This window comes from Monodelphis domestica, chromosome 3, assembly GCF_027887165.1.
Source record: "Monodelphis domestica isolate mMonDom1 chromosome 3, mMonDom1.pri, whole genome shotgun sequence".
NCBI lineage: Eukaryota > Metazoa > Chordata > Mammalia > Didelphimorphia > Didelphidae > Monodelphis > Monodelphis domestica.
This window is the reverse complement of record NC_077229.1, coordinates 76,957,978-76,985,593: the sequence shown is the minus strand read 5'-3', so window position 1 is coordinate 76,985,593 and position 27,616 is coordinate 76,957,978. Positions and strand designations below refer to the sequence as shown.

At 37.4% G+C, this 27,616-nt stretch overlaps 1 protein-coding gene across 8 annotated transcripts in view; it reads right to left on the bottom strand.

Moving 5' to 3' along the window:
• The window catches only part of DOT1L (DOT1 like histone lysine methyltransferase), a 129,446-nt gene that overhangs the window by 35,006 nt on the left and 66,824 nt on the right, over positions 1–27,616 (bottom strand). For 7 of the 8 annotated variants that reach the window (XM_056822201.1, XM_056822199.1, XM_056822203.1 and 4 more), the window contains 11 exons: positions 20,383–20,438; positions 14,101–14,180; positions 11,646–11,714; positions 10,048–10,154; positions 9,199–9,240; positions 7,735–7,845; positions 6,708–6,942; positions 5,348–5,461; positions 2,351–2,442; positions 905–1,006; positions 135–272 (listed from right to left, as the gene is read on the bottom strand). In XM_056822201.1, the coding sequence (XP_056678179.1) occupies positions 135–272; positions 905–1,006; positions 2,351–2,442; positions 5,348–5,461; positions 6,708–6,942; positions 7,735–7,845; positions 9,199–9,240; positions 10,048–10,154; positions 11,646–11,714; positions 14,101–14,180; positions 20,383–20,438 (1,146 nt within the window). The other variant, XM_056822206.1, reaches the window with a different exon arrangement.

Sequence of the window (27,616 nt, the reverse complement as noted above, 5' to 3'; positions counted from 1 at the left end):
CAATTTTCTAGCTTGTAGACACAACTCAAAAAAAAAGAGCTGATTTTCCCACAATCTTTTTTCACTCAAATGCACAAATATAGAATCCTACAATAGTTGGTGGGCAGTTGCCTGAATGATAGAAATGCCCTTACCAGCTGCAAGCTTTGGTTCCTGAGTTCACTGTTATCATTTTCTAGTTGCTTTGTCTGTTCTTTTAGTTGTTGGTTGTGGGCAGAGATTTCTTTCTGAGCTTGTATCAGATCATTGTAGGTCAGAGCCTTTACTCCCAACTGAAAGAAAATAAAATTTACCATGGATACATAAGAATATGGATTCACTGGTCATTTAGCCAAAATATATCAACTGAAAAATGTAAGTAAAATGGTGCTTGAATCTCTACCTGAAGGATTCCAAAGAAATTGTGCCTACAACCTAGAGGCAGCAAATTCTGCTGATTCTGAAGAGCTCTAATTCTTAGGAAGTTTTCCTTGACCTCCAGCTTTAATTTCCCTCTTTACAATCTCCTAGCCATCCAGCTACTTACTGAGGCAGCACACAAAACCAACCTATAAACTTTACTATAACACAAAGTAGGCAAGGATGAAATCTCCACAAACTGAGGTGTCAACACAAATTGATTGATTTTGGCTTGAGCCAGTGACAGCAGAACACCAAATTTGCCAAGGCAGGTTGGGAGAAAAGGTCTCTCCCTAGAGAACAGCCTATCAACAGGACCTTGACAAGAACAGAGTGACAGGAATAAGGAAGGGACTTCTTATGGATAATGAAAAAGAGATGTAGAGAACGGTCTGTCTATATTTTTATGGAAACAGAATATATCCTCAACTTACATCTATTATTATATATCACAGAACTCTGTCCTATACTGTGAATATAAAAACACAACCAAAAGGGCACATACCTCATCAAGCTTCTGCTGAAACAATCTCTTGATCTCTTCTTTCTGGGCCTGACAGTGGCTGAACAACTGTTGGGCTGTACCTAACAACTGAGTGTTCTTTTCCTGCAAGGAAAAGAAACAAAAAGAAATAAGAAGGGGCCATGATGCATGTCAAGACAAACACATGGCATGAGAAAAGATGGGAGAGGTAAGACTAAGTCAACACAAATAATGAGAAAGCAAATTGCAAGGCAGTCTGGGAGGAGAAAAAGGAGGCTGTCTCTACATGATGTCAGCCCTGATACTGTGTGACTGGATTAGTTAACACTAGAGTAGCCTGAATTTCTTCTCAAATATGGGATGAGTAAGGTGGGGCTGGGGAGGCGTTAAGTTGCTTAACTCTACCATGATCATATCACTTTATCTACTAACAGATTTTAGGTCTCTAACTCAATGCCTAGAACTGTACAAATGCTTTTATCTCTTAATTTCTATGAACTCTCTTACACTGGGAATCTGTACTAAATTCCTAAGCAAAAGATGATAAATACAACCCCAGGACTAACCCATTAAAAAGCATTACAGTACAATAAGAGACTTCTCAAAAACCAGAATATTACTTTACTCTTTCTAAGAAGAACAGATATCTACATACTACAATGCTTTGCAAGTCCGATAAATGCTTAAAATGAATGAAAGAAATTGTCTACAGTGGCCAGGCAATAGATGGTTCTAGTCAGAGAAAAAGGCAGTTAGGGGTACAATGTTCAATTCTGAATGAAAATTAAATCTGTTCTATGATATATCAGAAAACACTTCAGGATTTGACAAAAAGACAATATTCATGTTGAAAGTACTATAGGATAAGGACTGGTGATCAAAGAAAACATGCCCTGCTACCCTAAAAAAGCCACATTACCAAAAACTTGGCAGATAATAAAGGGAAGGTTTCCAGAAATGGTTCCTGAGCTAAACTTTGGTATTTCAATAAAGAAATGACATATGTCTTTGGTCTCAAGGAAAAAACTATCAGGAATAAAGGGTAAACAAATGCCAGAGTTATAAAAATTATAGAAATTAAGGAGATATTCTTGCCTTCCACTCTGTACAAATGACATAAGAGAACCTAGTTTAAACTAGGTTTGATGATTTCTGGTAAGCAAAGTAACCCTACATCAAGAAGGTACCCTATTTCAGAAAAGGCAGCCAATACTTAAAAATTTGATTTGAGTGTCTAGCCAAGTTCCTTTTAGGGTTTCTATTACTCTTCTGCTATACATAATCAGTGACTACTACACCACAAGTTGTACTGAATTAGGGTCAAGTCCCTTGCCCCTCTGATTTTGTTTGATTTGGGTACCTTCTATCTCACCAGGTTTCTGGTCTATGTAAGAGGATAATAAAGATGCATAAACAGGCAGCATTAAGGGCAAGAAGAAGGTCTGTTTGACATTCTTCCATGCTCACCTTCTCCTGCTCTACCAACTGCTGCAGGTTTGCCTTGTACTGAGGGGTTTTCATGTAGGCCAGGAACTGCAGGTACTGAACCTTAAAAGATTCTACAAAAGATACAAAGTGTATTTTGTTAAAACAATTAACAAACAGGAAGCACTCACTAAGTAAGGATCTACTGAAATACACAAATTCCTCACATTTTAGTGTAAATTATTCTTTTCAAATGGGATAAACAGGCATAAACAGTTCAAGTGATCTGACTACTCACACTTTGAGTCACTGGTAAAGCTTGAGATAAAATTCAAGTCCCCTAAATACAATGGGTTAACAATCAAATACTGTCTTCAGGTCTAGTGCTTCCTAATGCTGGCAGGGTCTAATTTGGATCCAAATGGCAGTTGGAAAATAATAGACTAGAGATTTTCAATAACCTTGAATTGTAATCACTTAATTTTAAAATTCCTCTTGCTAGTTCTAAGAAGGCAGGCTTGACAAGTCTCACCATTAACAATTGCTAGCCAAGTAAAATAATCATGACTGATATACACCAAATTATTTCAAGATTGGGCACTTCTCCAATAAAGAGGCTTTGGTCCCTGGTAGAGATATTCCATTCTTATTAATATACTACAAGTACTAATACCATATCATATAAAGCAAATTCAGAGACATGGTACAGGAAAAAAGGATACAAGGATCATGTGACAAGTGGGAGAAAAAGTAAAACATTAAAGATTCCTCACTTAATTCTGCATCCATTAAAGCTAGGAAAAAGGAAAATTTTCTTTTCTCTGCAATAAAGGGTTAACACATCCATAAACTTTCCCCTAAGTGTTAGAGTCTCTAAGCTCAATACTTGTTATCACAAGGTCATTTATTAGATTCACATGCAATGCAGGAAATATGTCTCACGTAACCATCTGAGCACACCCTTTTGTAGAAGGTACTTTTGGTTTCTGGAGCCAAGCCAAGGCAAAAAGAGCAAATATTTCTGCTTTCTTCCTAATATTTGGGGATAATTCCATGCAACTCAATTCACTCAAAAGGTTCCTTCCCCCAGCATGCACTCCTATTTAACTGACACTTTTCAGTAGGGTTCTGGAATTTTATTTAGTTACCTATTTCTTCCCACAGCCTTCACCATCTCTAACACTCCTGGTTAATTTAAAACTTGACTCTCCTCTACCCCTCTAAATTCTATGGAAGTTTGTGAGTGCCGCTATATTTTTTTCTACAAACAACTTTTCTGCTTCCATTTTTAATTTAATCTTTTCCAATCCATGGGTATTCTGAAAATGGATTCTCTAATGAATGGTCTAAATATTTCTTTTATTCATTCTTGGAATATCTTTGTGTTCCTCAAGGAGTAAAATTTCTGAAATTCTGGAATAATGTAAATATTTTCTTCTAACCAATTGCTATAGAAATTGTCTTCACAGAATTCAAATTACAATCCCAATTTTTCCTATTATGCCTAATTCAAGAAATATCAAATCAATGTAAACAGAAGTAGTAATATCTCATGGTAGAAAATACTTTTCAAACCAATTGGTATGATGATTCCACTCCAATATCCCCATGACTTTCTCTTTCCAATTGGCTCTATCATTTCATCTAAGTCCATATCACTCATCCGTCCCCTAACTTTCTGGGGGGAACATTTGCGGGTGGCAAATTTTCCCTTTCCTGAGTCCAGATGTTCCTGAGGCAAAATACTCTAAATGAATGTATTCTCCTAAAACACCAAATAAGTCCAGATTAAACCCCTTGTTAGGTCAGATATACTACCTCCCTTTCTGGCGGCAAAGAACTCTTTACTGGATCCCTCCTCTTTCATTTTCCACTTGACTATTCCAGTTTCCTGTAGCCCCTCTTTTTGCAAAGAGAGCTATGTGACAAACATTAATGTCCAAAATAACATAGTACATTTCTGACACCAGCCCTGCTGTGATGATCATATTTTCCATGGGCTCTGCCATCTGATCATGGTTAGTTTTATTTATATTATTCCCTCCTTTTTCAATTAATTATTTATTTTGGTTAGGCCCTTACTTTCTGTCTTAGAATCAATAATGTGTATTGGTTCCAAAGCAGAAGAGTGGTAAGAACTAGGTAATGGGGGTCAAGTAACTTGCCTAGGGCCACCCTGCTGGGAAGTGTCTGAGGTCGAATTTGAACCCAAGATCTCCTAACTCTAGGCCTGGTTCTCAGTCCACTGAGCTACCCAGCTACCCCCATTATTTATTTTAAGGAAACAATCTAAAGGATTGCAAGGGTTAATGAATAATGCACTTTTTTTTTAAATCAGTGATTCTATTCACTAGGTTTCAACCTTCTCACAAATTATGTGGAGAATGAGCATACTAAAATCACTGAAACATTTTTCTGACTTATGAAACATTAGTTTTGAGAGAGAATGCGCCAGCTAACAAGCAGACTAAGGTAGCAATAAGAGCATTTCTTATTCTACTTAATGTTTTTATATTCCAAATGAAACTATATCTTGGAAATTATCTTGGAAATCATGAGACGGACTAGCAGCAGGTGTGTTACCTTTCATGAAGTAAGTACTTGATAATTTCCATGCTGATGAAAGAAAAGGAAAGCTCTGTGGAAGACAGTACAAGAGACTGTATTCCAGGTACAGGGAAGGACACTTAAAAGTACAAATTGGGGTAGGGATATAACAAAAGGCCAGATTTTTAAGTTGTTTAGGCTGATGTTTTCTCTAATCCTTAGCACCTGTGACACTGTAACAGATGGGAGCTGGTATATTATCTAAAGAAAAATAAGAGTGGATGACTATCAAATTACATTAGTCTACAATCATAATAAATATGCTCTGAGGACATTGGTGAACTGAAAACAGAAGGTTCTGGTTACTAATTCCTTTAAACCATCCAAGACACTTTCAACTCAAAAGTAGGAATCCCAGGAAGTATGATTCACACCAACACTGGAAAGTGATAGAAAAAAACTTATGTCATCTGTAAACAAAAGGGACATTACCTAAAAGCTTGTGGAGTGCAGGCGGAGTTGGTGTTGCCAATAGCTGATTGGAGGAATGCCGTTGTACTTTAGGAGGTAGTTGGTAATATGGACTATGAGGTGACTTGTATGCATCTAAAGAGAGAGAACAAACCAACATATTGAAAAACTAACTGGAGAAGACATAAGCCTTGCTGAATTTTAATGTGTGGGAATCTTTTTATTGTTTGTTTTTTGGATAGACCAATTCTCTATCTTGGAAATATGAAAGTGAATTCTACTCAATGCATCCAAATAAACAATCTTGAACTGACCTTTTTCAACTCGATTATACTACAAGTGTTATATAAAAATATCATATAATTGGGGGAGGAAGAAGAGGGAAGGTGACTGTAAATGGGCCAAAGTGAGAATCATGATGGACGGAGATAGACTGATAACTATCAGATTTTGATTTATACAATAATAGCAATGAAATATTCTGCAGGGAGCAATGAAAAAAAAGGCCTAGATGGTGCTCTACCTACCAGAAATACTAGTTTGTGACCACTATTCTCTTTTCCCAACTTCTTTGAAGAACTAGAGTTAACTGGGGAGAGGAGGGAAAAGAAATCTTTTAAATAAACTAGTTTGCACCTTATAATTCTTGCAAGTTTCTAGGAGTTGCCAAAACTGATAAACATCATGTATACTATTTCCATGATTATGAAATCAACTTCACAAGTGGTAGAAACTAAGAACATTTTACAGGTGAGAAAACTTGGCAGTATGGTTAAATGGTTATAGAATTCTCAGGTTCAGATTTCCTTAGATGTACAATATACTAGGAGGACCATAAAGATAAAATAAACATCTTGTGGGTTCTTTCTCTCTCATATTCTCCTTTCTCTGTCTGCCCTTTCCCTTCTCCCCTCCCTTTACCATCAGCTGAAGGGAGAAGAGGGGCAATAATTTCATTGGTTCAGGGAGCTAAAGACAAAAATAAATAAATAAACCCCAACCAAGCAGATAAGCAAAAGTTAGGCAATTATATAGTTTATGAATTGTTCTGGACACAGAGAAAGAAAATGAGTGGTTAAGGTTCCCAGAGCCAGCATCTATCAATAGAGCATATATACAGTTGTTTTTTTTTTCTGACTACACTGTTTCAGATACATATTATTTACTGAAAAAAAATTTTTAATCTCAATGGGACATGCTTGTAGTGTAAATGAAACCATGAAAGCAGAAATAAGGTTGCCCTTCTCCTCTTCCCTGACCATCCCATTTCTCCCTAAAAAAAAAAAAACTTTCCTTGGTTGTGTAATTGTTGAACATGAAATAAAAATATTAGCATTCAAAGACATGGATTAAGTCATGCTGATGACCCCAAGGCCCTTACCCTGAGGAGAGGATGCAGCTGCCTGGGACACAGTCTGAGCATGCAGAAGTTCCAAGGCAGTTGGAGTCTTCTTGGCTTTGCGTTCAGGGTTTGCAGCACTCATTTTCTTGGGACGCCCACGCTTTCTTCCTGCCATCTTCCTTCCTTTCTTATTTAATTTCTTTTTTCGAGGCTTGGAAGGAGATGGCTTCTTAAGAGCAGCCGCCCCATTTTTATCTTCTTCAGCACCAGAATCCTAAAGAAAAGGGAAAAGGGGGGTCCCCGCAAAGAAGAAGCCAGGTTCCCCCAAAGCAAGAGGGGTAGGAGTGGGTCAGAATCAATTGACAATATATAACAAAAGACAAAAGAGTCACTTTAATCACCAACTTCACACTTCACTTCTTGCTTTCTTGCCAACTGTGATTTTTCTTCTCTAAATCCAAAATAAGGTTCATCAAGTGGTATTTGTTATTCATCAAATATCTAGGTACCTGGTATGGCATACAATGGACATACTGTTAAAAATGCTTATTGACTTGAGCCTTCTCTGCATGTTATTGTCCTCTTTAGTGACATGAAAGGAATGGGAAAGAGGATGATAATGATCATGAAGATGATAAGCAGCTGACTTTTCTAGAGTAATTTTAAAGGTTTACAAAGTAATTTATAACTATTATTTGATCATCAAAATAACCCTTTGAGTAAAAGCTATTATTAGCCTCATTTTCTAAAAAGCCAACTAAGGCTGAACAAATTTAAGTAATAACTTGCCATAGGAAACAATAATGAGGTAGTATTTAAAATCAAGGTTCCTGATTCTCAGTGTGGTGCACTAACAGCGAAGTCTGGCTATCCCTTTGTCTAAAGACACTTCCAGCTTTAATACACCACAGCTGTAATTAACCTGGAGATAACTGTGAAATAAGACTTTTATTCAAGAACAGATGAAAACCAACTAGGTAGGTTGAAACATGTAATCTGTACCTTTAGTTGTATCTTCTTTAAATTAGTGAGTAGTGTCAAGAAGGATTCAGGGACAAATATTTACCATGCGAGGTTCCAAGGCAACAGCTCCCTTGTTTTCTTGGACCTTTGTGGGGGTTGTTGTGTTACTTTTGCTTTCTCTTTGTTGCCGGCGTCGGGCTGCCTCCTGCTCCTCCTAGAACAAAATGTCATAGATTTCACTGTCAAGTATCAGTTCTGATGTACATAAAAGATTCATAACCTGAACACACAACCACTCAAAACTGATCCTAAAACCTCAGATATGCAAATAGTCAAGATCTACATGAATATACAAGCATTCTTGCTTTGAATATTAACCAGTTGACTAAATATTTTTGGCTCAAATGCACAAGAACCTGAACTTCATCAAAATCAAATTTGTGTTCAATGTTTGTTTTGGATGCAGACTGTGATTTCATATGTTTGGGGCACTGTGAGAACTGTTTCACAAGGGCAGGTAGGTGACACAGTGGATACAGTAATAGTCCTGAAGTTGGGAGGACCTGGGTTCAAATCTACCCTAAAAACTTCCTAGCTGTGTGACCCTGGGCAAGTCACTTAATCCAAATAGCTAGCCCATACCACTCTTCTGTATTAAAATTGATACTAAGACAGAAGGTTAAGATTTTTTAAATAAAAGAGAAAGAAAAGAAGTGTCTCAAACTTAACAGTAACCAACAGGATTGCCTGGGTCACTGTGAATAACTTGCCCTTGGTCCTACTTAACTACTGATACTTAAGATTCTAAGACAGAAGGTAAGTACAAAAAAAAAAGTTAGTTGCACTAAATTGCACTTGAATTCAATGGCTTATCATTGGCTGATGAGTCACAGATTTCTATATATCCTGTATAGTATCAGCTCCACCTTACTCCGCAGGTATCTCAAAATCAAAATATCCAAATTAGAAATTGTTATCTTTCCCCTCAATTCCACTCCTCTCCCAAAGTTCCTTATTTCTGTAGAAGGCCTCATCATCCTTCTAATTCCTCTAAATTTACAAACTTGGCAGGTCATTCTAAGACAGAAGGTAAGAGGTTTTAAAAAAAAAGTTTTGGGGAGCAGCTGGGTAGCTCAGTGGGTTGAGAACCAGGCCTAGAGATGGGAGGTCCTAGGTTCAAAAGTGGCCTCAGACACTTCCCAGTTGTGTGACCCTGGGCAAGTCACGTGACCCCCATTGCCTAGCCCTTACCACTCTTCTGCCTTGGAGCCAATACATAAAACACACAGTATTGACTCCAAGACAAAAGGTAAGGGTTTAAAATAATAATAATAATAATAAAGTTTTTAATCTTCAAGAAATGGTTGTTAAATACATTAGCAAAAAATTACATTTTAAAAAATTTTCAAACCAAAGATACTCTTTATGACAATAGTCACCCACAACCCTGTGCTTTCACATCTTCTAAAGGAAACCATTTCAAATTGTAGATATTTGCATTACATAAACTATTATTACTCTTTGATGCTAAAATGTAGGAAAAAGCACATCATACACAAAAACTTACCCTGAGTTTTGGATTTTTGAGACTAGAAAAATAGTTTTCAAGCTGAAAAGAGAGGGGGGAAATGTTTATTATTTTTAAGTATTTATTTCTAGAGATCCTTCAAATCAGCATTTGCTCATAACTGGGGAATTTTTTCAGTTAAGCTTTTTAGACCAAGATGCCAATCTCAACTGAAATAAAGCCTTCTTTGATTACAAACTCCCACCCTTAGCAAGTATTAATTTCTTTCTCTTCCAACATCTCATACATACATACAATGACCACAACTAGATATGAGTTATTACTTTGTTTTCTCTGAAATTAGTATATATGTCTCATATCATACACTAGACTACAAAGCACTTAAAGGCTCAGGATTACTATTCTTCATCATTGTATATATAAAGTACTTTAAAAATTGTACATTAAATGTAACTGAAGTCTCACCTTTCAAATAGAAAAAGACTTGGAATTCAAAGTAGATCAAAGGAAATCACTAAGAGTAGGGTAAAAGGGAAGAATGCGGGAAAACATAGACTCAAGATTCAATAAAAAAAAATAAATTTGCCATTTAATAATGAGTATAACTACATGGAACAAAGGAAAATGAGGGAAAACAAGGAGGGAACTCATTAGTATTTAGAAGAGAATGGTTGCTAATAATTCCAGGCCATTTCTGATATGAGATTCATATCTGTTTTGTCACAAACGGCCTCATGTTCCTACAAAGCCAACTCAGCAGAATAGTAAAATGATAATGGAACAGTTATAAGCTAGGTGGGAATGAGAGAGATTATCCAGAAATCAAGAATGCAAAAGTGAGGGAAAAGAGACCAAATGAGCCACTAACAAATCTCAGGTGACACTTACTATGGTTCGATCAATAGTATGCAGGTAGTAAGAAACTGGCTTGCCAGTCCATGAAACAGACCCTTTCAGTGGTGATAGTTCCACAACTCTCATTATAGTGCCAATATCTAAAGACAATAGAAACTGATTAGTTATTTAGTTATGATCAGTTCAGGAGCCAGAGCTGAGCCCTTGACCATGGTGCTCCCCCCCCCCCCCACGCCTACCCTTGGCACCCATCCACCCCCAACCCCAACCAAGGGAAAGAAAGGAGAGTACAGCCCAATCAAGTTTTTCAGAGCTAGGCTGCCATTTTTTCCTCTGTGGAGTTCCACATCACCAGTTTAAAAGTATAAAGCAGTAATGGCAACCCTTTTAGAGATGGTGTTGGGCCTTACCCCCAAACCAGGCCAGCCATGTACCTCTCCCTTTAACCCACACAGGTGAGAGAGGAAGCACTCCCATGCTCCCATTAATCTGCTAGGCAGAGGACTCCTAAGCATTCTGTTCCCCTCTAGCTCTGCCACCTGACCCCTTGTTCCTTCCCATTGGCTGCTGGGCAGAGGAGTGTGAAAAATGTCAAAGGCCCAGTGGAGAGGGGGAGGGGAGCAGCTCTGCCCAAGTCCCTTGGTCTTTCTAGTAATGAACTGGGGGCAGGAGGAGGGAGTGGGGGCTTGTGCCCACAGAGAGCACTGCATGCCTTCTTTGACACCTGTGCCATAAGTTTGCCATCACTGGCATAAAGAATTTATTGAGATAAAAATCCAACCTTCTTCTAAGTTTCCCAAGGTTCATAAGAGAAGAGCTGCTTTGCTCTGCAGAGCTGAGCCTAGCAGTACCCACCATGACATGTAATATGGCTAATTTCTCTGGCATGAGTGTAGTTTTACTCTATGTAGACTGTAGTGTTTACATTTGTCTGATCCTTACTTACAAAATGGGCATGTCCTTCTTTATATTGTATCTAAAAGAATGTCATGAACCACAGTGGGTTTATTCTTCAAAGGGAGAAGTGCATGTGAATTAAATATAGGTAAATAAAAATTTAAAAACAGACCATAAGCAATGCATACAGCTATCTGTTTTTTACTTAACCATAATTCCTGGATTATAAATTTTGGTCTGGTAAAAGATTTTACAAAAATTAGTTATTTAAAATTTCTCCTTTGAAAAGTAATATTAATAAGATATTTTAAAATCACACTTAAACTTGTTTTACTTAATAATATTTTTGCTAGAGTTCTTCCTTAAAAGTATATAACCTAAATACAAAAAAACAACAAACCTAAAGTGACAATATTTATCAAAAAGATATACTGAAAAGTATTTCTTAATGACAAAATTAATAGCTAGCATGTAAATAGTGCTTGAATGCTTACAAAGTGTTTTAAAAAATACTTTATTCAATCATAGGTACTATATTATGCCTATTTATAGATGAGGAAATAGAGAGATTAAGTGACTTGCCCCAGCTCACATACCTAAGAAATGCCTGAGGTCTTCCTGACTCTAGGTCAAATCCTCTACCTACTGTGCTGTGTAGCTATTTCAAACCAACTCCCTCAAATGGATTATAGAGGTCTATAGTTACATATAATAAAATCTTAATAGATTCTTACCACTCAAGTTTCTACTGTTTATTCTAAAGTTTAGAGGTGCAAAAGGTTTGGAGGATACGATTCTGCCACCTGAAACACAAAGATTAAATTATTACCATAATCAAGTCACAAAAAACAGTGGGGATGACAGAATTGGAAAAAGAAAAAACAGGAATTATTGAATAAGGGAGACAATCAATAAGATGTAAGGCTGCAAAACCTAAAATCTATTTCTAAAAAAGTTGCACAAAAACTCCACCACTTTCAAAGTCAAGCCTCCACCACCACATTCTCCTTTCTTAACTGGTAGCGGGGGAATTCTCCCTTGCACTGAGTCCATATAAGACTGGATCAGGAGAAACCTCAAAAACTCATACTCAGGACAGAAACATGACTCCTAGTTGGGACAACAAAAAGCCACAGACACATATGATGAAAAGTTGTTAAAATAGTTTGGCAAAATCATCTTCTGATGTCTCATATATACAGAAGTATGTTTGGGAACCTCAGGATCCACGCCAAGTCTGCCAGCTGTCATACAGATATGGAGTCAGAACTACAGTGGAGGTGAACTAACCCATAGCTAGTCATGCTATAGGGAAAAGAGTAAAGGGCATGTCTCCCATGAAGAACCAACAGAAAAACACATCCAAGGATTTTACTTATAAATAGTATCCTTTTAATACAGATATTAAGGGGGGCACCATTGACTTTTCTTTGGTTCTCCCAGGTACAGAATACTAGATAAAAGATTTGGATAGAGAAATGAAGAAATAGCCATGATAGATTTTATAGATTTTAAAAGCTATGTGGCTTTTGCTACAAAACAAATATTATATAAGTCTGGTACTATTGGGAACTGGATGGATGACGAGTGTGGGAATAAGCTGGGGCATCTAATATGTTGGGGTTAATTTTATTACAGAAACTCCTTAAAGAGTAGCAAACAGAAGTCTCATGCTCCTGAAAATCCAACACCTCCTGTTCAAGGTATAAGAACCTAGCTTGGGTAAAGAATATATAGAGTAGGAAGAAAAGAGATCATAATGCAGCCAAAGTAGGACTTCTCCATTTTCACACACTGTACTATTTTCCCTCTTACTTAAGAAGAAAGATAAAACTTAGCAGAATTTTATTTATATTATACAGAAAGAAAATTTAGGCCAAGTGTCAACTGAATTCCCAAATACACCGATTGCCAAAGGAAATTTATACCTCATTTCTGTAAAATCTACATGGGTACAAAAAGAAATGGCAGGCCCTACTGCTAATCAGCATAGAAATATTCCCAGCTTTCTCTCTCATATGTAAGCAAAAAGGCAAGGGGTGGAGAAGTGATCAAGAGTACTCTATAGCTCTATAGTTCTTTACTGTTCAACTGCTCTGCAGAGTTCCAATGAAAATCAATTTAAAAACAAAAACCCTTTGCCCACTCTGACTATGGACAGAAACAGGGAAGGGATGGCTATGTGATTGTAATGGCATAAGAAACTTCCCCTGACAGTCTACCAAAGCAAATCAGCAATGGCTCTGCAGCTCTCAGGCTCAGGGGTTCTAGGGGGACAAATGGATGTTTAAGTGGAAGGATTTGAATATGGGTCTTTCCAACTCTCTATGCACTACCCTGACTATAATGACTGTTAGTATACATGCATTTTCCACCTTGCACAATTCCTGAGAAGTAGGAGAATGAGAAATGGAAACAGGGAAGAAATTTTGCATATTTAATCCCACAATGTTCTCTCATATACACTGAGTATACATGAGGGAGTCTAACCCACATTTCAAGGTAGATGAAGGTTAGTGACTTGCCCTATGTGATTTGATGACCCATCCTCAACCCCAAAAGCCTCCCTTACAAGAACATCTTTAGGCAAGATCTATGCTTTCACTGGTGCAGGCCTGGGTATAGTAGGGTTGTCTGATCTCTGGTTTTACTTTCCCTGATCAACTCAAAGTGCTGGAAGTTGCTCTAAGGTGCCAAAAGTCTTATATCAATAGCCTGCCCCTGCCAGTAAAATCTCTTCTCCTTCCACTTTCTGTGGAGGTATGAGAAGTCACCAAGTCGAAGTGCAGGAAGGGAGTGAGAGAACACAAATATAAGGGGGTAAGGTCAACGAGGCAGCTCAGTGGCAGAGATCCAGGTCTGGAGAAGGGAGATCAAATGTGGACTCAAACACTTCCTAGCTATCTGACCTTGGGCAAGTCATGTAACCACAAATACCTAGCCTTTACTTTGTGTCTCAATCAGAACCAATAATTAGCATCTATTTAATGACAGATGGTAAGGGTTTTTTTAAAGGCTCTGAACAACATTAAGAGTTCCAACATTCCTTACCATACAAAAAACAGCCCCATGTTGTACCAACCTAGGACCTCATCTTAATTAGTTTGGAGAAAACAGTATGCATGTGGGGAGGGGAGTGCATCAAGGGGGAGAGCAGAGAGAGAATGAGGGTCAAAGAAAGGGCCTTACCTTCCTTCATATTAGCAAATCGCTCCTTCAGTTGGTGATCCACCTCAGGACCAAAGGCAAAATTATTCACAAAAATAACACTGCAAGACAATACTTCAGTTAGAAGAATAAAAAAGTTAAATTCTCCCTAAAAGCCCCTACAATGTCCATCTTTCATTCCTATAAACAATTTCTATGAACATCTTCTGAAAAAGGAAACACAAAAAATGTTTTGAGACTAGAATTTAGGAAGGTGCCTGTTCCCCCAATTCAGGCATTTTCATATTGCTAGTCCAGATTCCTAAACATTGGCAAGTAAAAGCTACTAATGAGATGGAGAGTAGAATCAGAATCTAATTCCTCCAAATGTGGGTAACCATCATATAATAAACATTTCAAACAACACTGCCAACCCTGACTAAGGCTCCCAAAAGTATCACACAACACTCTTCCAAAAGGTAATCTATATACTAAACTGTCACCAATTTAATGGGTAGAATTTTCAGATTATAAACAAACCAGTTTCTTTACCATTATTAAGCAAGAAGGAAAAGGTTACACATATGATTAATAAGATTAATTCAGTCTATCATTAATTGTTCAAAAATAATTTCAACAAGGGTAGCTAGGTAGCTCAGTAGATAGAGAGCCAGGCCTAGAGATGTCCTGGGATCAAGTTTGACCTCAGGCACTTCCTAGCTCTGTGACCCTGAAAAAGTCACTTAATTCCCACTACCTAGCCCTTACCTCTCTTCTGCTTTGGAACCAACCCCATAGTATCAACTTTAAGACAGATGGGTTTAAAAAAATTAAAGTAAAAAATAATTTCAAAAATTTATACTGATCAAAGAAAGGTTTACAAGGGAGAATTGAGACCAGCACAACCGACAAGTGAAGGTCAACCATACTCTCATCACAAACCTCATGTGAGCTTCAGATAGCTGGGAGTATACAAAGGAAGTGTTATTTTGAAGGATGGGAAATGGCATTTTATTAAAAAAAAAAAACACCTTACCATCCATCTTAGAAATACATATTGTGCATTGGTTCCAAGGCAGAAGAGCAGCAAGAGCTAGGCAATGGAAGTTTGGAGGTTAAGTGATTTGCCCAGTCACACAGCTAGAAAATGTTTGAGACTAGATCTGAACCCAGGACCCACCACTCTAGGCCTGGCTCTGAATACACTGAGTCACCTAGCTGGCCCCCCAAAAATGGTATTTGTATGAGTGCATAGCCTTTTCCAAATCCTTATAAATTTTCATTTAGAACTTAAAATACTTCATAACAAAGTATCTTTTCAGGCCTATACCAAAAGATGCACTCTCACTGACACCAATGAACCACCACCCCTCTACTCCCCTGCATGTATCTAACAAGTTATAATTTCTGGAATCACTTCTTTCATATACTGATGTTATTTCTGGAAATTCTGATAAGAAAGACCAGTCCCCCCCACACCAAACCCAAGGTATCAATCACCAGGATCATGAGCTGTGATGAGCAAACAGAACAATAATAAAGAACTGGAGAAAGGGAAGGAAAGAAAATTAAGTCAGCAAAGAATAAAGAGAGAATTGTTCTGTAGATCGGGCATAGTAAACGACAGAGCCAAAAACACCCATCTTCCCACCCCCTTCATGTGACAAATGCAAAGAAGAGGCAGGACAAGAAATGGTCATATTTTAAAACAGTAATGAAGGCCAGCAATGACATCAGGATGATGGATGATTTGGAAAGGACACACAATATCTAACAGCATTTCCAAAAGGGAATTATCCTATGGGAATATTGTGAATTGCAAACTATAAAAATTCAGCCCATCCAGTGGTCTCTTTGGTTAATTACCAAATGGCTTTTCCCAGAGCACACCTTCTCACTTAACTCGATCCTGCAGGACTCTCAGGGCCAGATTCTGCCCTCTGCCAACTACTCAGCATCCATTCTGTGGCTTGGTCTTATCACAGGATTATGGCATGGCTGGCATGGTAGAGGAGCTTGAGAAGTCAAGGTATTAAAGGTGCTGGGAACCTGAAAGCCAGGAGATATCTTCAGGAACAAGTATTGAAGGGGGGCTGCTGTATACAGGCAGACTCTAAAAACCCCACATTTCCTTGTCTGTGAGTGATAGAGTAAAAATATGCTCATCCTTTGAATGAAACAAGAGGATATTGCTCACAGAATTAAGCTGATGACCACTGTCAAAGGTAATCTTAAATAGCTGAAACCAAGTCCCTGTACAGGGCTACTAGTTTTTGGCTGGTAAGCTGTTATATTTTGGTTTTGTCATGTGGCAGGGTGAAGGGAGATCATTGGGTGCACACCACAGAGGAAGACCTGACCCAGAACTCCATAGCTGATGTAACAAGCCGTTTTCATGGAAAGCATTAGCCATGTACAAAACAGAGGACTACTCCCCAACATAGTATAACAAGCAAAACAGAGAGCGCTGTAAGCAAGACTAAATACAATCCAGATGGCAACAGAGTCACAAAGCAATCAGGCAATGTCAGTAGCTTTTGTACACCTTATTCCAGTTGCCCTGGTAGCCTGCCCTCAGGCTTTTCAAACCCTTTAGATGATTGTAACATATAAAAACCAAAGGGGTTCAAAATATAATAAGGACTGGCAATACCATTAAATAGTCACTCTCTACCAAAGGGAAAAAATGTCTTCAAAACACTAAACTATTAACAAAGAGTATACAACATCTAACAGTAGCTCTAGCTATTGGTGAAAAGTAGCAAAAGCATCTGATTTAAGAAGCTCATAGCTGCTAGACAACTAGGGCATAACTTAATAAAGCTTAGATTCAGATTAGGTATAGTTGCCAAAGAATTGTCTGTGCTTCCTGAATTCTGACTGGAGCTCTATTTGCTCTGCTCAGTAGTAAGCAGATTAAAAACATTTGGCCAAAGCAAGAAAGCAGGCCACAGTATATACATAGAGAGAGCTGCACAAAGGGAATGGGAGCCACTTTTAAAAGGTCTGGGAATGATGAGCATCTTTCATTGAGAAGAACCAGTGACCTGCAGCAAGAATTAGCTAGCCCATCCAATTCCTACTCTTTTACAATAAGAGAATATGTACTTGGAATGACACCTCTCAAAGTCTGACATTCTGTTTTGTAGGATAACTTTAAATCAAAACTGAAAAGATATACTTTATCCTGATAACGATGACAGAATGCTATGACCATGCCATGGCCAATGACAAAAGCAGACAGGAGGGAAGGTATACACATTCCAGGAAAAAAGGCTTAAAAAACAAAAGGTCAAGGTCTCCCTCCACTCAAAAAACTATAATAATACATTCATTTGTTTAGTGCTTTAAAGCTGCTACTACATTCCTCAACACTGTCTGAGGAAGCAGGACAAAAATCATTCCATGTTTCTAAGTGACAAAACTAGGGTCACTAAACCTGATTCCCCAAAACAGCCAAGTGTCAATGCCAGGAGGGAAAGAAGCATCCTGATCCTCAGTGCAAGAATCTATTCATTTACACTATCTCTCTATTTGAGACAGATTTTTGATGTGGGCTTAACCCATAAAAACAAATTAAGGGAGACCAAAGATACAACATGATTTGCCCAAACAGAAAAATAAGAAGAAAAGGATTTCATACCAAGAAATAAATCCAGCTGATATTTTTCCTTGGGAAATATTCATAGACTTGAGGCCAAGGATTTCTAAATACATCTTAATAGTTTCAAATATCTTCCATTTCTCCAAATGAGAAATAGGAAAATGAATATTAATAATATAATTAAATGTGCTTCCACATGGTCTATGCACATGGGCATCAAAATCAATGACTCTTTGGGAACGGTTTCGATGAAGGGATTGTTTGAACTCTGCTACATTTAATATTTGTTTTTATGCTTTATTATAGTCTTTAAATTTTGACTTTGTTTTTCTTTGAACACAACAAGATTTGTAAGTACCCTATGAATATACCTACTCCTCATGGGGCATATAATAGTTGTTACTTAAATGCCTTAATTAGACTTTAATTATTTTTGGTTGTAATTATGCTAAATAAACCTAATTCCCTTAGATAATTAATGCCCACCTTCACAGATTTCCCAAATTTGCTGACACTAAAGACAATAGCCATAAAGATTCAGGAAGACACTACAATAAATTATGTATCAATAGCCCAATAATGCCACAGTATTGATTAATCACCACAACACTGAGAGCATATAAAACGTCACCACTTCTTTGCTAGGTCTTTTCATGTTTTCTTCCACCTAGTCATATTTATTTTTAGTAATTTTAATAAGTACCTTGCTAATTTGAATGGATGCAGAATCTAGTTCTCAGGTAAGTGAAAATGTGAACAATGTTTCAGTGTCAAGTAAGTAGAAATCTACTGGGAACCCTTTAGTCTCAGACCTGGTGCTAAGAATTATTTCATATTATAGAATAATTTAGAAGAAGGCATATGCCAGTAAATGTGTGATAAATAAACTAATAAATATTATGACTGATAGTAATAAAACATTTTCTTAAAAACATGGTAAACATGTAAATTGTTTTCATTGATTATACATATTTATTACAGGAGTTATTTTTTCTATATTGTAAAAGGTAGGATGGAGAGAAGTGAATTTTGTTCATTTTTTTAAAGGATAAAATTTAATTTAAAAATACAGGCTAATATGCTCATGTGGCAGAATACAAAGGATTACTAAATGAAAATTACCTTAAATCATTTTATACAATGGTTCTCAAAGTGTGAATCAAGGGGTCTATAGGGATGAAACTTTTTTTACAAAGTTGTTTCAATTTCTAACTCTTGTAAATATCATCAGACATAATCAATATAAACAAAAGCTCATTTGAGTCCTCAGTAATTTTGAAGAGTACAAAAGGGTCCTGAGACTATAAAGTTTGAGAATTCTTATCTAGGCAATGTCCAAAGCTGGCAGGGCAAGAGTGAGAGTCCAAATCATGTGCCTTTAAAAACAGTGCCTTCAGTTGTACCACAATGACTCAAAATAAAATGTCCATGAGAAAATCCAATTCAATGAAAAATACAAAAACACACTTAAGGAAAAAATTTGGCAAAAAGCCACACGCTAAAAGCAAAGGAAAGAAAAGCCCAGGGTCCAGGAGAGATTTTCCCAAACAAACATGAAACAGAAAGTAGTGTTATTAAAAAGCTACCAAAACACTGAAGGATTAAGACATGCAATCATGAGTTAGTTGCTTAAAGTATAGCTAGAGTCACCAACTGACTACTGGGGACATGGCAAACCAGAGTGTTTAACCAAGCCTGTACTTAAAAACCCATCATCCCAACAAGAGGTGCCTCTGGCATTGGCCCCACGTCCCCACACCCTAACTCTCCAATGCCTTTACTTTAGAGGGATTCTATGGTTTATTTTTTTAAAAAGGGGGTGGGGGTGGGAGGAGACAAGTAAAACAAAACCCCCAAAGAAATAATAAAAAGGTCAAGAGAGTGAAATAAAATGCTGACTATAAAGGAAAAAAAAATAGTTACTTTAAAAGCAACTGAAGCTAAGGGTAAAGGATAAGGCAGATTCTGACTTGCTGTTCCCCTCTGTGGCACAAATCTTCACAAAAATGGATTTAAATGGCCAAGTGAGATTTAGGTAAAATTAGAAAAATAACTTCCCTGCTGTGAGTGTGATTGAATAATGAAACAAAATGCTGAATGGTTGCTCTTGGAGAGCTTTTAACCTGGATGGTTGTCTCCTTTGGTTATGCATAAGGATACAAGAAACAACTTCATGGCTAATTGAAGTTATTTAAAATAATTCAATGCAATTAATTTCATCATTAATACATAGGAGGTTACACAGATTATCTTAAGCCTCTAGGAGATTCCATTCTATTTTCAAAAAAGGATACTAGTTATTCCTAGCAAGAAAAATCAATGATATGGTTTAGTCAGCAACAGGAGTAAAAGGACTTACTCCAGGGGGTAGACTTCTCCCAAGTCCCTAACCTTCACCCAACATGAAGAGACTCTCCCATAGGTGATGAGGAACCCTCATTCATCAGGTGGGAGACTTCTCAAAAGCACCACCAGCTCTCCATCCCTACCTCCACAAGAATATGATATTCTCCTAATTCACCTTTGAAACGGCCAGGGTAAAAAGATGTGTACTCAGAAGAACTTCAACTATCATGGAAGGAATTTACTAATAAGAATGCCAAAGTATAATAATCAGAAATAACTATTTCCACCTAAAGCAAGCGCCCAATGAGAGTATACACCAACAAGGTTTCTTAAGTAGCTGAGAGATTTAAATTATTTTTCAAAATTGATCATACCTTGTATTTGCAATTCTTTCCCGCCATTCTTCTGAAAGGAAGTCACCTCTTTCCAGCTACAGAAAAAAGGAAGAAAAAGATTATTATCCAATACTGAGGCTACATATCCTGACTCCAACCAAAAATAATAAAGTCTAATTAAACTATTTAAGTGACAGCTATAATATGTCCATGAGGAGTAGGTACATTCATAAGGCACTTACAAATCTTGTTGTGTTCAAAGAAAAACAAAGTCAAAATTTAAAGACTATAATAAAGCATAAAAACAAATATTAAATGTAGCAGAGTTCAAACAATCCCTTCATTGAAACCGTTCCCAGAGAGTCATTGATCTTGATGCCCATGTAAATACACCATTTAAAATTCCACCTCTATAAAGTCCTTTCAGATTGTTGGGAAAGGCCCATTGGAAAGCTGGTGATAGGTTAGGGGAAAAAAACTTTCATTATTGCCTCTTCTCCAACACACCTGTAATGATTGGTTGCAACCCACTTTACTCCATAAGAAAGGAGTAAGTTCAATCCTGGATTGAATAGAATATTTCAGGAAGAATGGAATATTGACTCAGTCCCTTAATTCTGGCAAGTTAAAATATCTATTTCTTATTCAAGAGTTCAATAGAAGTTTTCTGAAACCATCATGGGGCAGTTATGCCTCTTGAGAGTCATGAGGGACAATATAATTTTAGATGTCTCCCATCAAGCTAAAAATGGCTTTGATATGGATTAATGATGAACATAATTCTCTCTGACAACCCTGGCCCTAAATATCCAAGTACAGTTTTAGCATTCTAGGGTTTAGATGAATTTTGATAAGCTGACTCTCATTAATGTTTTACCAGTAATGGAGTAATTAATTCACAAAAACTCTTCCAAAGAAAAAAAATCAAGACTGCTATAGAAATGGCCAATAAAAAAGAACACAGAAGCAGCATAAGGTGACCCAGAGTGGAAAATGAAGTAGAGGACAATATACATAATGATAATGTAATGAATAAAGTCTAAAAATAAGACGATGAACATCTATAAAGAACAATCTTGATTCCAGAGAACTATAAGCAAATACAGCTTTCCACTTAAGGTTATAAAGTACTCCAGGGCAATTAACTATAGTGTAAAAAATAAAAAACAAAAAAAATCTATTTTCAATCCAGACAGCTTTACCCTGGATCTTTCCCATTAACAGTACATGAGCAGTCCTTTTGCTATTTGACAGTATATTATTGCCCTAAATACACATGCCCACATACACATACACCCTACCCAAGCCAAAATACTTGGCACAATGAAAACAAAATGTGATTCTGCCTGGAAAAGTACACAGTTATTTTTAGAGCCCTGTTCAATTTAAAAATAACTAGCGGCAAGAATCCAAGCCTCCAAAACGTTGAGTCTTGTCAAAGCCACAGGAGATGTTTGGAGGGCTATTCAAATGTCAGAACACATGATATTTCCTGCTGAAATTGTATATTCAAAATAAGTTATGAGAAAAATGCATCCTTTATATTCTCTTCTAAGAAATGCTTAACTATTAAGCAGAACATATCCTAGCAATTGATTGTCTAAAGTTAAGTAATGAATGATCATTTTAAGAAATGGATCATCACCCCTATTAACAGAGGCATACTCAAATACCATTTGTTATAAACATACATTTGAGGGATAAGTGCACATTTCAAATGATGAATCTGGGGAGTACAAGGATGCCAATATATTCTTTTTTAAAAAACTTCTTACTATCTCTCTTAGAATTGATCCTAAGTATCAGTTCTAAGGCAGAAGAGTGACTGCCCCCAAGGCCAATATAACCTTTTCTTTTTTAATATGAAAACTCTTACCTTCTATCTTAGAACCAACCAATACCAGGGTTCTAAGGCAGAAGAATGATAAGGGCAAGGTTACAGTGGTTACATGATTTCCTCAGAGTCACCTAGCTAGTAAATGTCAGAGACCAAAGATACATCATCCTGTAGAGGTTGGATTTTTAAAGTCCAGGAATTGGTGTTTGTTTTTAAAGAGTTTTCCTTTTACCAAAAGGGAAGTGAAGTGATTTAGTCATCACGTTGACAATTTTCTAAATCTGTAGTAATATACCTGACATCAAGATTTTATTTAGGGGCAGGGGAGGCACATGGGAGCAGTTAGGTATGTGTAAAGAGCCAAACCAGGAGATATAAGGTCCTGGCTTCAAAATTCTTCTGCCTTGAAAATACACAATTACTGATTCTAAATTGGAAGGTTACGGTTAAAAAAAAAAAGGATATGTATGTATTTATTCCATCTTGTAACTGCCTATAAAGTCATAAAATCAAGGATTTCAACCCAGGGGTCAAATACATTTTACCTGATCAGCATAATTCCTTAATCCATTTTTTTGCAGGGAGCAAAGAGTCACTCTGGTCCCCTGGCAAGCAATCACTAACACGGCATGTTTTAGAAAATAAGCTCAGATCCTCCAATTATAACTATAAATGTCATGACAAGTTATCCTGTATCCAATACTCCCCAGAAGGGATGTATTTCCCCCACCAACTGTGTCTAATAATAGTAGCTAATATTTATTTATTCAATACTTTTAGATTTGCAAATATATAATATAATTTGAGAACTTCAAATCAGTTTAACAACCCTTCCAGCATTTTATAAATATTATCACACCTAAAAACCTTAAAGGCAGTCCTTGAAGAAACTAAGACAGACAGGTAAAACTAACTTGCCCAGAGAACACAAAGCTAGTAACTCTCTGAGGACAGATTTGAAGTCAGGTCTTCCTGACTTCAGGCCTGGAGCTCTTCAAACACTATAAGAAACAAGAGAGAACAGATGGTCCAGTTTTATAATCTCTTACTATCTTCCAAAGTAAGTGGGAGATCAATAAGGCACCTTTCCCTTGAGGATATCAAGAATCTGGCTTCATATTTTAACAGAAAAAAGTGAAGCCATTCCACCAAGAGTTCCCTCTTTTTCCCTTTCTCATCTTGTATCACACAGATGCCTCCAGTCACATTCTTCTCCTTCCCCCTTATTACACATGATGATGTGACCTTACTCCTTAAAATGCCAAAGTCTTTCCCGATTCATGTGACCTAGCCCATCACCTTTTGCTCTGTCTTCTCTACTCCATTTATTTTCAATCTATCCCTATCTGTTGGCTTATTTCCTACTGCCTATGAATATAACTATGTCTCTCCCCTATTCTCAAAAATCGCTCACTTGATCCTTCAAGTTCGAAAGAATGATAGCTAACGTCCAATTTTTCTTCTGTGCTTCATGGCTTAATACATACTGATTGACTGATCTGGCTTACTCAAACTATCAATATAAGAATACACAAAGAAAGCTCTAACACTCACAGGCTTAGAGGTTACTAGGCTGCTTTGCAGACAGGCAAAAACATTACAGGATACATAAACTTCCAACAAACACCCTAAATAAAGAAACATTTAAGTGGATTCTCAAAGAGTTGCCCTAGAAACATTGAGAATAGGGCCCTAGAGAATATTTACAGCTGAGAGACTGAAATACCATCTGTCTGTGTTAATTGCAATGCTTAAATTTTAAGCTGGAAAGGCTGTAATTACTTACATTCAAAAGAGTCACCCTAACTCAGGCTGTTTTGAGAACATTGTGAATCAATACCTACTTTTTCCTCCTATATAGAAGTAGCTCTAAAAAGCTATCAGACCATTGAAAAAAGAGGCAGAACATGTAGAATCTAAATAATAATCATTAGGTCTATGTCTAAATAAAGTACATTGAGTCTTTCAGGTGAGAATAACATTATGGCTTCAGAATTTAGCACAATGAAATGAACACATGGAAACCTTCCCACCCACCAAAATTATAATGTATCCCAAAACAATTCAGAAAAGGTTACTATAATATCCAAAAGCTAAGTAATGAACAGAATTTTTAAAAGCTTAGAAGTGGGGGCAACTGGGTAGCTCAATGGATTGGGAGCCAGGCCTAACGACAAGAGGGCCTAGGTTCAAATCTGACCTCAGACACTTCCTACCTATGTGATCTTGGGCAAGTCATTAACTGCCCCATTGCCTAGCCCTTACCACTCTTCTGCCTTGGAACCAATACACAGTGTTGATTCAAAATGGAAGGTAAGGGTTATTTAAAAACAAACCAAAAACAAAAAAACTTTGAGGTAATCTATAATTACAGGCAGCTAGCTAGGTGGCACAGTGGATAGTGCACTATGCCTAAAGTCATGAAGACCTGAGTTCAAATATGACCTCATACTCTCCCTAGCTATGTGATATTGGGAAATCACTTACCCTGTTTTTCTCATCCATCAAGGAAGAGAATAGCAAACTATTCCTTTCCATGAAAATCCCATACAGAATCAGGAAGGGTCAAACACAACTGAATGACTGAACAATCATCTAGTTCATTACTTTCTTTTGTAGATGAGGAAACTAAGGCTTAAAGAAAACTGAATGAACTAATCAAAGTCACACAGGTAGCACAATAACTAAGTCTGAGTCTACAGGTTGGGCAATGCTTTATATTCGGAATCTGAGGATCTGGGAATATTGGCTGGAACCTTTCAGATTAGATATGAACACTAGAAAGAACCCTAAATTTGAAATGTTTGCTATGTGGCATATCTACACTGCTATCCCTACTTTATCATGTCCTCCCATAGGAATTGCCTTAAGACACATAAAGACACTTTCCCCTGGACAATTAAGGCATTTTTGAAATAGCAAATCAAGAATTGCAATTTTAAATATCTGAAACAATATGAAAAACCTTCATGAAGAACTAGCAGTATAACATTCAGGAAACACTATGTAGGTATCAGACATCAGTTTTTATGCTCCCCTTTCTTGAAGGTTAGCTCAGAAAGGATGGAGAGTCCCATAAGCATTCTGTCTCAAGAGCAGATGATACTGGAACAAGCCAACAGATGGCGAACTCCTCAAAGATAAAGCAAACAGACAATGATGGACTTCTCAAGTATGTTTCTATTTCCCAAGGAGTGCCTAAGGCAGGCCATGCTAATTGATAGGTTATGCTGACAAACCAGACACTTTGAGAAGAACAGAATACGTTCTCCAACATGAGACTGGCCACCTCTTGGAAATGGTTGTCTTCCCCATGGCATTCCATAGCCCAAACAATGAAAATCCTGCCTGGGTGTCTGTCTACAGCTTTTTCAAAAACAATCCTCTCTCTCCAATCCCATAGGATATGACTATAAATTAATACAGAAATTCTTTTTGTTGTCATCATGGTTTTCATTGGTAAACAAATGTGAACCAGATTCCAAGAGGGCAGAGCCAAAATAGTGGCTTAAATGAAGCAAAAGCTGAAACCACTCTGACTATTCTTCCAAACAAATCTTTTTAAAATGCCTCAATACAACAAGAGACCAAAAACAAAATGGAGTGAGGGGACTCTCCCACTGAATACAACTTGAAAGGTAGACAGAAAGAGGTGATTTTCACAGGATAAGGAGGAACTGGAAGCAAAACTGCACACAGAAGAGTACTGGCCAACTCACCTACTGCTTACTAAGTTCCAGGTCTGGGCATAAGTCAACTTTAGGATCCCATCACCCTAGCTACACCAACAACAAAGCAGCCCACATCTCAGATCCACCACTTGAAGTACCAGGTCTTGGCACCAGCCCTCAGTGGCCCTTTCAAGCCTGCCACTGTGGTGAAAACCTGGTCCCAGGACAAAATAACTCAGAGGGCCCTGCAAGCCATCAGCAGAGGAAACAGAATCAACAGTGTTTAATTCCACAGTTCAAGGCAAAAAAAGCTGAGAAAATGAGCAAGCAGCAAAAGAAACATTTAACCCTAGAAAATTTCTGTGGAGACAGAGCAAAACACAAAGTTAATAAGAGATGGTGAGACCCAATCAACCACACATGCAAAACTTCAAAGAAAAATGGAAATTGGTCTCAATTGCTGGAAGAAATAAAAAAGGAATTTTTTTAAAAATCAAATAAAACAAGTCCTCCATGCCTAGAATACTCTTCCTCTTGGCTTTCTTCAAGACTCAATTAACAACGTACTTTCTAAGGGAAGACTTTCCCAACTCCTCTTCCTTCTAGTGCTTTTTCTCCACTAATTATTTACTATTTAATTTCCTATTCCTTGTATGTGGTTTGTTTGTACACATCTGCTTGTAGTATCCTCATAGCACACCATCTAGTATGTAAACCTTAAAATTTCTTAGACTTATAAATGTTGGAAATTTCACCATTGGGAAATTTCATACTTGAAAAATTTTCTATTGATAGTGGGTCTTGGCTATTGGAATGTGAACCCCATTGGCATGGGAGGTTCCTCCTCCTCCCTTCTTAAGATTACTTTAGGACAGAAACCTTTTGCTGAACAATGGAAAGGACTTTGACCTATGCTTAAGCATAGAACAGGAATTTATTTGAGTCATGATTGATTTTAGAATTGATACAATGGAGATATTTGGAATGACAGAACCAAGTCTTGGAACTTACAATCTCCACCCTACTCAGTCCTAACAGGATTTAGGAGGGGCTGCAGCATAGATCAAAATTTAATTATTCCAATCTCTACCCTACTCAGGGTAACAGGATTTAGGAAGGGCTGTAGCAAAAGATCAAGATTTAATTATTTGAGAATATGACCTCCAACAGACATGTGCAAAGCCATAGACCTCTGGGTGGTCCTGGGTTAAGCTAGAGCCACCATTGGCACAGGGAAAATGATGGACAGTGATTGGTAGATGTGAGAACTGAGGGGAGGGAACTTGGATGGTTTCCTTAAAGATAGAGGGGTCTGAGGACTGAGGGGTGGTTGGAGAGTTTTGGCTCTGAGTGGTTGGAGAGGTTCTCTGAGAAGCTTGCTCTGAAGGAAGCTGGAGGTGGGGGCTTCTGAGACTGTTTCTCCATTTTGGTCACGTGAGTAATAGGGACTGATCTTTCTTTGCCCCAGCTATCTAAGGGCTTGGGTCTTTTGGCCCAGCCTAAACAGAGGGGGTATTTAAGCCCTATTCCCTTCTCTCCCCTTTCTCTCTCTCTCTCTATCTCTAATTCCTTTCTTCCTCCTGTTTGTAATTAAACTCTATAAAAGACTGACAGCTGACTTGAGTTTTCATTTAGGAATTACATAGCTGAATTCCTTGGCGACTTTAAATTAATATATATCAGTCTTTTAAAGTGATTTCCATGTCACAAGTATATTTAAGAAATGCTTACTGACTGACTAGAAATGTAGATAACATAAAAACAA